The sequence below is a fragment of the Mytilus galloprovincialis genome, chromosome 1 (genome assembly GCF_965363235.1).
Source record: "Mytilus galloprovincialis chromosome 1, xbMytGall1.hap1.1, whole genome shotgun sequence".
Lineage (NCBI taxonomy): Eukaryota > Metazoa > Mollusca > Bivalvia > Mytilida > Mytilidae > Mytilus > Mytilus galloprovincialis.
Genome location: NC_134838.1, coordinates 40,204,464 through 40,215,889, shown reverse-complemented (window position 1 = coordinate 40,215,889; position 11,426 = coordinate 40,204,464). Strand labels below are relative to the sequence as shown.

The 11,426-nt window shown below is 32.8% G+C and overlaps 1 protein-coding gene across 1 annotated transcript; it reads left to right on the top strand.

Moving 5' to 3' along the window:
* The first annotated feature begins 347 nt into the window (after positions 1 to 347).
* LOC143074329 (uncharacterized) lies at positions 348 to 5,026 on the top strand. Its single transcript, XM_076249837.1, has 2 exons — positions 348 to 3,096; positions 3,641 to 5,026. The coding sequence occupies exons 1-2, from the start codon at positions 673 to 675 to the stop codon at positions 4,106 to 4,108; spliced, it is 2,892 nt and encodes a 963-aa protein (XP_076105952.1). The 5' UTR covers positions 348 to 672; the 3' UTR covers positions 4,109 to 5,026.
* The last annotated feature ends 6,400 nt before the right edge of the window (positions 5,027 to 11,426 follow it).

The following is an 11,426-nucleotide window of genomic DNA, read 5'->3' as shown; positions in this document are numbered from 1 at the left end:
CTTTCCTGTTTAGAAACTGTTTTCATTGTTAAGAAACAGATTGTTTTTCATCTCATCTGTTGTAATCTTTTTCCGTCTATGAAATCTGATACTAAACTTTTCAAAAAGATTCACTGCTTTTACTAATGCTTCTGTACTAATACAGTTTCTAAAAAAGGGCTATGGTGTGTATATACTTATCAAATACTTATTAATATGTATAGCAATGTATTAAAAAAAGTGTATTCTGTAAATATACTTCTTGCATATTTGGTGTTGGTTTAATACTCTCTCATATACTGCATGTACTGTATATACATATATTGTAGGATATATTTGCAAATTTTAAACTTTGTCTTTAAGGAACATTGTCAAATTGTAGCACTGACATTTAATAATCACACCTTGTCTAGGGATATAAAAGAGCAAATTTAAACTGTCTAAAATTGAATACTGTTGAATGTGCTGGTATAAAAAGCATATACATAGTATAATACTTATTTGAACTAGTCAAGATATATTTCACTATTTTCTGTTTTCAATTTTATATGAAAGAGTAACTTCCAATTTTAATATGAAACCCTTCTGATATTATATTTGTCACAAAAACCTGAGAGGCATAAATCTGTCGAAAAAGCTGAAATAAACAGTTCAAAACCGTACAGCATAATCTTTGATATAAACCGCTGAATTATGCTTTCATGTTTTACATCTTTATTAAATCTTCTTTTCCAGGTACTGTGCAATGCCTTGTGGTATGTTACAAATCACATCGACACCATCAACGCAGCATCCAGACATAAGAGTAATGTTACTTCATTCCCTTTATGCTATGAACAGTATAAAGACATCAACGATACAAAAAGAAAAAAAATGAAGACACCTAGTTTGTCAGCAGATCAACTTGAAAGCCACAGTCAAGCATTGTACTCAGTATTAATGAAGCCTGTTATGAAAAGTACTCCTGCATGGTGTAAGGCACATGAGGATATTAAAAGTCTTGCAAACTGTCTTGACGTTTACAAAAACCACTTGCATGAACAGCTGGAAGTAGTCACAAGAAATAATGAGACGGACCACCCTGTTCGCACTGTTGGTAAATTTACTACAGTTGAACATCGACAGAAAGTATCTTTTGGAATGAAAGAAAAGTATAATCTCTTGAATGATGACTTGCTATCAAAAGAAATTGGTACCATGCTGCTCTTTGATGAGAATGTCCATGTAGTTAGTAGATTTCAAAATAATATGCAGCGGCATAGATTTCTTGAAGAACTTCAATTAACCTTTCCAGTTGATATCTTCAGATTTTGTCCAGGCAGTTCTATCATCACAACTGTGGGTTTTACTCAGGTTGAAGATAATCGATCAGAGCCTCAAAAACTGATAGATGCAGCTCGATCAGTTCTTCAAAACCAAGAAAAATTTAAAGAATATCATACACGAGCACAGAAAAGAGCTTTCAAGGAGAAACTCGAGAATATTGCTCACATATCACGTATGATTGTCAGTTTTATTTACAAAGAACTTACCCTTGATGCCTCTCAAGCAAACCATCAAGATACACAAGAAAGACTACGCCTTATTTTTTTGGGTGAAAAAGGCTTGGTTGCAGACTTGCGTAAACTCAATAATGGCCGTCCAAATGGCACATTTGATGTTTTTTTCACCAATATGTCACAAATTGTTGAGGAAGTAACTGCCGCTGACGAGAGAAGACAGGGAAATGCCCACCTATCAGAATGGATATCACTCAATGATTTGATGGAAAGAACAAAAGACAAATGTCCCGAGAATACACAAATACCTTCTAAAAGTCTTGTTAGGTTACAATTTGCGCCAAGAAACCCTTTTGCACGCACAGCATGGAATTTCACCTCAAAAATTGACGTCCAGTATAAAATTCAAAGAAGACAATTACGGCTTAGCCATCCTGAGCAGCACTACTGTAATGCCCTCTTGAAGTACTTTAAGCAGAGGGCTATAGATCTGAAAGCTGAGAATGTAAACATTTACTTGTTTTTTTGCGATGATAAAGCTAAGGTCAAGGTTGGAGAGCCTGGATTTGCAATAAGCTCAGGTGTAAGAGGTAGAGTCACAATAGCCCCAACTAACACAACCCTTGTTGCTGGTGATCATGATATGAACAAAGTTTCTCTTACTCCATCTGTGACATTAAATGCATCCATTCCTAGGACTGTTCAAGAATCATTTGTTAGAGGTGATGTCCTGGTGACAGTGAATGACTCGATATTTCAGGCATCAAATCCATTCCGTCATGCTTCATCTTTAGTGAAGACCATGTCCGACAAAGAAAACCCGAACATCATAATGCAATACACCGATGGAGGCGTAGATCATAGAAACACAATCCAAAGTGTACAATGTGCAGCGATATGTATCTTTAAAGAACTCAACCTAGACATGCTTATCCTTGCACGCTGTGCACCAGGCCATAGTTGGCGAAATCCAGCAGAACGAATTATGTCCTTGCTCAACTTAGGACTGCAAAATTGTGCTTTAGGACGAGAACGCTCTGATGATGCAACTGAAAAACTACTGAAAAGATGTGGAAGTATGGCAGACATAAGAACTGAAGCAGAAAAAAAGCCAGAGCTTAAAGGAGCCTATAAGGAATCAGTGGAACCAGTGCAGTCTTTGATTCGAAATAGATTTTCAAGGTTGAAACTGAAGGACCAACCAGTTGCAGTTTCAGATCCAATGACTGATATTGAGATTGATACACTCCAGCGACACTTGCGAGAACTATTTCCTGAATTAGACTTAAAAAAGCTTGTTAAAACCCATACTGATAAAGTTCAGTCCTACCAAACTTGGAAAGAAAACCATTGTCGTGAAAGACAGTACCTGTTTCAAATAAGGAAATGTCAGAACCCTGTATGTTGCATTCCTTCCATTTTATCTGATGAAGCTCTATATTGGCTGCCAGATCCAGTTTTGTGTAATTATAAAGAACATTTAAAACCCTATGAAGAAGTCAATGGTACAGATACCAGTGAGAGTGACAGACCAACCTTTAAGGTTGTGAATAAAGCTCCCTCTAAGACAAAAAAGGCTAAAAGAAGTGTGGAGGCAGAGATAAACGACCAGACACAAGTAAGTAAAACTTTTCTCTGACACTGAAAGGTAATTGCAAGGCTTGTATTTTGTCCATTGATTGTCCTTTTATTCTATTGACACTTCTGTGTTGACTCTATACGGTGACCTATAATTGTTAATTTCTGTGTCCATTGGTCTCTTGTGAAGAGTTGTCTCATTGACAATTACACCACATCTCCTATTTTTGTATATCTTCCTATATAAAGTGACTTGGTTTACATTCAGACTTTGCCTATGTTTTAATGTGTATGTCCTACCTTTCCATATCTCAACAACTTTATGTACTAGGGTCATTTAAACTTTCATACAGGTCTGTCAACATCAAGTTTGAATTTAATATGTCATCATGACAGTCGTAACCTACATTTAATGGTTTATTGACCCGGTAAAGGTTTATATCTGACTCTGAGTAACTATATGCACTTTTAAAACGGGTACTTATTCACTTTACTTATATCTTGGCAAACAAGGCGAACTTTGTAATAAATAGATTCCCTATGTTCTGATATTTTAAAAATAAAATATTTATTTTATTTTGCAGGATGATGATGCAGATGATACTCAGGAAGTAACCACATGCACAGAAGACACTTATCATGCGTCGATTTTTACCTCCCAGAATGCACGTGGTGTTGTGAAATGTGTTGAATGCTTAAAATCCAGAGTTTATTACTCAAAAACAAGACTTACTGAGAGACATCAAACCCTTATAGCTCTGAACATATCTGAATATGATTATTCGTGTGGGGCAGAACTGGCTGACCCTAACCAGTCAGTCTTGAAAAACGTATTTTTCAGACCAGGCCTTACATGTGCAGTGGCTGTTGAATTGTCATATTATGGAAGTGGGTTAGGACAGCCAGATATTTGTTGCTTTTGTGCCAGTGAGGGTGCTGAAGTTAGTGCTGAACTTCGAAAAAAATACAAAACTGTCCTACCCATTTGTGAAAATTGTGAAAATCGTGGACTAACTGCTATTGTACAGAGACCTTATGGCAACAGGAAATGAAACTGTTACATAGATGACAAGTGTTGTTAAGAATGTTTCTTTATTTTTTAAAATCTACAAAAATGTATTTTGTTTTCTTTTAATAGTTAATCTCTGGACAGAAGGTCTGACAGATGTTCTCTGTTCTTCAGAAATAACAGCTTCACATGTCTATATTGTCTTGTCTCTAAATGTTCTGACACCAATTTCAATAGTCATCTGTTTAGGGTTATATAGTATAATAACCCTATATGTCCATCCCTCTGTCTACATTCCTTGTTTCTATATATTGTATATAAAACATAGTCATTGTAAAAGATCATAGTTCTTTGATTAACCTTGATTCACTTATGACAACTAGGGCTTATCCGTATTGACGATCGCACCCCCCCCCCCCAAAAAAAAAAAAAAAAAAAAAAAAAAAAAAAAAAAATACCTACCTACCCTTTTTTTGAAAAGGATGTTACCGGAAACACAAATATTTTTTTTTTAGGCCTGAATATTTTTTATCTCTTTCATTGACTTATTTCTCTACTAACCAATGTTGTTTTGTTACAGCTGGAGGATTTGACGATGACAGAAAAGACAGAGCAATTTCCATATTAAAGGGTCAGGTGGTAGATTATGACTTGGCATCTGGCAATCATGAAGAGGCAGACACTAGAGTATGGTTACATGCATCAGTAACAACAGCAGATCAAGTCATAATCTACAGCCCTGATACTGATGTATTTTTTATAGGTTTGCCACTTGTATCTGATTTAAATAAAAATGTATATGTGCAGTTGAGAGATTCACCATACAACAATTCATTTCTTTCCATGGACAAACTTGTAAAGTGTATTACTTTAAATGATTCGCTTTTGCAGGGAATTGACAGTGTTTTGATATGTATGCAGTTACTTTTTATCTATAGTGGATGTGATTGTGTGTCATATTTCAGAGGTTGTGGTAAGAAGACATTTTTTTATGTATTTAGAAAGCATGCCTCTTTCATTGTAGGAAATGGAAGCTTTTCAGATGTTCATGGTCATAATGGCCTTTTTCATTATACTGGTTGATATGTTCTGTTTATTTTAGTAAACATCGTGCTGCATTTCAGCCTTATTCTATCCCTAAATCATTATTTGATTCTATTTTAGAGGGGGACTTACATGAAAAACATATATGTTTTATTTCAGCTATCAGAGAAAAGCTGTGGGAAAGAGTGGTCACTGAAGTGGAAATGATGCCAAACCATGAAGCCCACAAACTACACTGGATGCGCTGTTGCTGGGTGTTTGATTATTGGAGTCAGAGCACCAGCAATACCCATGCACTATCTGATTTGTCAAAATGTGGATGGCAAATCACTGATAATAGATTAGGAATTGTTTGGGACACTGTTTTAAATTTACAGAAAGTCGAGAAAACTGTAGAATGGTATACTAAAGGGTGTGGATGTAAGACTGGATGCAAAACAAATAGGTGTAAATGTAGAAAGGCACAAAATGAAAACTGTGATGGTTTTTGTGGTCCAGGTTGTAAATGTTTAGACTGTTTTAATGTTCCAGATAGTGGAGATCAAGTACTTGATATGTCTATTGACCTTGATGATGTCATTTCAGATGACACAGAAGAGTTTGAAGATCCAGTTGAAGTTTAACAACCTGAATTAGATGGATTAGTAGAGCAACTTGATCAAACAGATGATTATTGGCTCTTCAGTACTGAAGAGATTTAATTTTTATTCCTTTTCAGACAAAAATACTTTCATGAATGTTTTTAATGGCAAATCGGTTCAGTTTATCACAGACACAGTGCTTTCAGATGAAAAGTGGAATCAAGCTTGAAATATTGTAATAGGTATTCTTTTAATGTTCTGCATATTTAGTTTTTGATGTTCTGGAAATTTGCATTGTTGGCTTTCTGTCATAATAATCTATACCCAACCTCTGCTTTTACTGAAAATAACAATTCTATTTTGAAAGAATGTTTCAATGGAGAAGCCTTGAACCAAAATTTGATAAACAATGTGCACGTCTTGAAATCTTGATTGTCAGTATTATTTGATTCAGTTATATAAACTGCATTTGTATGAAATAATATGATAACTTTGTGGTGTATAAATGTTTAGGATTAAAGAGTTATGTTTTTTGTACATTTTTGTATATAACTTTCATGTAAAATTGATAATATTCACTGATATTTTTTTATTTTATTAATATTCATTAGTCATTTTGGTCTTGTTTAACAATTTTTTTGTTTTCAAATTCCTATCACTTAATTTGCAAGTTCCCCTGTTCACTTTCTGTTAATTCTACTTTTGAACCTCATCTTTTTTGTGCATTTCAGGTATTTAGGTGCTTGATTTATTGAAATCTTTATCAAAGAGAGAAAATTTTATGTTGGATGTACAGATAATAAAGGTATGTATATTATATAAAAATGGAAAGGGCAGATACATGAGTTTGAAAATACAGCAAAATATGTTATCGCTTAATTTCACGGCAAAGTATATCATCAATGTTAATTATACAATTGCCTATTAATAGCAACATATAACATTCAAATATATTTGAATGTGGACTTAATCTTGTTAATCAGTACAGAGATTAATGCAATTTCACCAATAATTTGACTAGAAACTTTTAACAATATTGATTAGAAGTACACATTTACTTATTATATGATTTGAATGGACTAAAGATCTGAGAGTTTTCTTACTTGTTAAAAGAATAAGGCCTTGTAAATATATATTATTTTTTTATTGATAAGGATTGAATTGTAATTTCTTGTAATTGAATATCATTGTATGTTTATAAATATGTATATCAGTTACTAGGTTTTACAACTTGTAACTTGTACTTTTATCAAGCTAATCTGAATAAAAAAAACTGATGGTGTTGTTGGATTAAAAATGAAAAAGTTATGAAAGCAAAGCAGTTTCTTATATTTGTCTGCATGACATGATAATAAGAGGGGCATATTGATACTTGCCTTGCAAAAAGTTATAAAATGTTCTTTTATCTTTTTTATTTTAGGTAAGTGAATTGGAATATAGAGATATTGGTTTGCTGTCTTTGAATGACTTTCCATGGATAGTGAATGAACATTTTAATCAAAAATAAGATATATGATATCTTGCATAGTATTTTTCTCTAAATGTTTATGTAATTTGCCACTTTAAAAAAATAAATTTTAAATTCTTGGAAAATCATAATTTTCTTCTGATGAGAGACAAAATTAAATTAATAAAAATCTGAAGAGGTTTAAATGTGCTAAATTTTTTTAAAATTTAATACATTACAAGATATTCTTAGGAGAGTTCAAAGGAGAGAAGTTTTTAAAGATTGAATGTTTAGTATAGTTAACACAAACATGTGTTTACCTAGAAAGATGTGCTTATTACATGTCATTCTTTGGTATCTTATTTCATGTTTTAATGATACAGGTAATATTTTGTGTTGTCTTATTTTTGAATGCTGGTCATTCTATATCGTCTTGGGAAAGTTGGTATTGCACCTTTAGTACCTCTGTTTGTGAATGCTGGTCATTTTTTACCGTCTTGGGAAAGTTGGTATTGCACCTTTAGTACCTACTGTGAATGCTGGTCATTCAGTCTTTTTTTGTGAATATTACCAGTTCATTATTTATTGATGTAATAATCTTCTTTTCATACATCATGTACATGTATTTGTGACCAGATTACTAAGACAGGACAAACATAACTTTTTTTTTGTGTTTTATTTGAAAAATAATAAACCTCTTATTTGGTCCAACAGATATTTGGCTCTTTTTAGGTGATCTTCTGAAATGTGGCAAGTTGTATAAGATGTGTACAGTACCATGTGTTTCAATTTACAATTTTCTTGTAGTTCAATAAATTGTTCATCATATATTCTCATTCTTGTTTTCTTTTTGTGTATTCATCAATACATACATGCATATTTAAGAAATATCCAGCAGTTGTTAGAAAATGAGTACACACCAACTTTATACGACAATTGAAGTTAATCTCAGCAACCTGGTAGATATTAAGACTTTGAAATTGGTTTAAAAATGTATTGGCTGCTTTTTTCTGCTTCTATATCTTAAGATTGGAAAAATCAATTGTAACCTGCTCATTAATGGATGTGAACTATTGCTGTATTTGATATATTTTAATCATAAACCAAAGTTTGTGTATCCTAGAAATACTTTTGTTCCATAAAAAAAATATTTCTGGTAATTAAGTCTGTTTTGGTGAAATTAAAGGAATTGTGAAGAAAAAAATTTTTGGTCTATAATAAGAAGAACTTTTTACCATTTCAATCATTATTATAGATATAGGTGAATGTGGTATGGTTGCCATTGAAAAAAAAGTCCACCAGAGACCAAAGGATGAGAAAGTAAAAAAGGAAGGTCACTGAACTGCCTTCAACAATAAGCAAAACCCATACCATATGATGAGCTATAACAGACCAAATTCTTGCAAATCTTATCATAATACAAGACATTATTCAATTGATGCCTATAACTAGACAGTACAAAACTGGATTTCAAGAGACTCACTGGCTTCTGTTTTTATTGGTTGACTAGTATATTATATGACATTCAAGATAGTTAATGTCAATGTTGTTTGTAAAATCTGACATGCTTTATGAGTAATTATTTACATGGTAGCTCTAAAGGTACTGCCTACTATTATTTGCTCTTAAGTCTACTTAATGGTTGATTTTGGCTGAGACACAGAAAAGAATGTGAACTGCTGGAAAGAACCTCAATAAAAAAGGTTGTTCCTGAGAAGATATTTCCTAGATCTTCATAAAATTAATTCTATTTACTAACCAAATATTGCTGTACATTCAAGCATAGAAAAAAAAACAATATTCAAATGACAGATTAATTTCACAGCCCCCCCCCCCCCCTCTCCCACCACACACACACAAAAGTAATATATACAACATGACAACACAAAAACCCAGAACTTGAATATCAGAGAGTGGGAAAATCAATATGCATGAGTACAAATTCTTAGCCTGGGTAAAGTTGAAACTGATAGTGAATTTGATAAAAGAACAAATAAACAATAAACAAAACATTTGTGTACCTGTACTAAAAATATGGAAATCATAAAAATTATAATATTCTTATAACTTTCAAAATTGGTTGTGTCCTAATGTCTTGCTTAAAAAGGAAAAATAAATACCAACAGTTGTCCCAATTAAATTTTGAGTAACTGTTCAGTGCCAAATATGTAACAAAACACCATAGAAGGTTATTATATTGAAAGAAATTTAAGAAAGAGGAATAATATTCTTTCATTTCGGGCATCATCAGGGAAACGTATTTTTCTCGTGAGTATTAGGGAAAATCTAGAGGTGTTACGAAGACCGGGATTCCTACCGCTTCGAGTCAAATTCTGACTTTAGGACTGGCACTGATAACTGACACATTTTCATCCCTGAACAAATATCCTTCTTTTATTAACATAAACACAATCTGTAATCATTTTTCTACTGAAAATAAATGAATACGACCAGCATATCACGATTTAAGGGAATAAATTACTATTTTCTAGGGTGTCAACGCCGGAAAATACTGATTCAACTTTTGTCAGGACATCATTTTTACGTCACATTGTGAATTCTGAGCGGAATCGCTTAAAACGGAGATAAACAATGTTCCAAGTAAACATTATGATGCTTGAATACCAACATAGAATCGACACATAAAGAGCAAAAACTGAAAATTCATCCCCGATTTTGCAATTCAGAAACGTCATTTTGTTTACGTCTAAATCACGTGATCAAAAACGTCTAGAGGAACTCTCCTGCGTCACTGGCTTGCCGGCTGATAAGATTCCATTGACAAGAATTAAAGAATTTAATCTTGACCAATAAAATTTAACTTCAGGACTCATGTGGGATACATCTGCCCATATTGGTTTAACTTCATCTATTTTTCATTGGATAATTATACTGATTACATCATCAGATAACTTAGATTCTGTAACATTTTCAAAATTTATCTCTTCATTGGGTCGTCCTCATTTTGACTGCAACCATAATCCTTAGATCTGGTACAAACTCTTACTATCTTAGACTGAACAGGGAGTATCTAGACCCTTACTTCTAAATTCATTATGAATTACATGACTTTTTACTTTGTGGCAAGTTTCGTCACTTGTCATGTTTGACCAATCTTCATTTTTACAGCTAATACTTTATTTTTAATGATGTAAGAAGTGTTAATAACCAAAAAAATAAACTTCGTACATTTCGTTTATTCAAAACAAATTTAAATTTTGAACCCTATTTAAACCTGCTAAACTCTAAACAAAGGCAGGCATTAACAAAACTAAAAATTGGGGACCATCAACTTTCAATTGAAACAGGGAGGCACAGAAACATCCCAGCTCATGAGCGTATTTGTAAACTTTGCGAGGAGGAGCTGGAAGATGAGATTCACTTTCTCCTACGATGCAAAAAATAAGAAACATAGAATAACATTTATTGAAGAACTTTGTATTTCTTATCTTAATCTAAAGAAATGTATTAATGAAAACATGTTTATATGGCTAATGGGTTGTGAGAATCTAGAAGTTCTGAAACACCTATGTAATTTAATAATCAGTCTCTGGACTGAGAGGGATAATTTGATAAAAAAAAAAGTGTAAATGATGCTAATTTACTGACTCAGTGAATCATTTATAGACCAAATTTAAATTTTATGGCACTAATGGTATCCATAAACAGTTTAATAACATTTTTATATGTTGAATATATATAAATATCTGCGGTTTTAATTTTACTTTTGTGTTTATTTTCTCTATTCTATAGTTTGTCATTATATATCATTAAGGAATTAATAATAATCATTGTAATAAATTGTTTGTAATTCTGCTCTCTTAGGGCGTCCTTGATTGACAATAAAAACTATTGTATTGTATTGTATTGTATATATACAACTCGTCTTAACATCAGTCCAACAATGTTAGACCTGTCAATTTGCTTTCGCAATTATTTTGTTCTTCCCTCGCCGGGATTCGAACCAATGCTACTGAGATATCGTGACACCAAATCGCCTGCACTGTATCCGACGCGCTAGACCACTCGACCACCTTGACTTCACAATAATAAAGCTTTCAGTGACCCCGGTTTTCCCTTTCCTCGTCAGTTTTAATCTAGCGTCGGTTTGCTTTACATGAAAAGAATTTTGACCTGGTTTCTTCTTTTTTGATCATCTTAAGTTGCTGTCTCATTGACGTATACCTAATATTCAATTCATTTCTTTTTATTTCATTTATGATGTATTGATTAACGCAAATAAGATCATAAAGATCACATATTAGTTCATTTGTATTAAAACGAGTTGA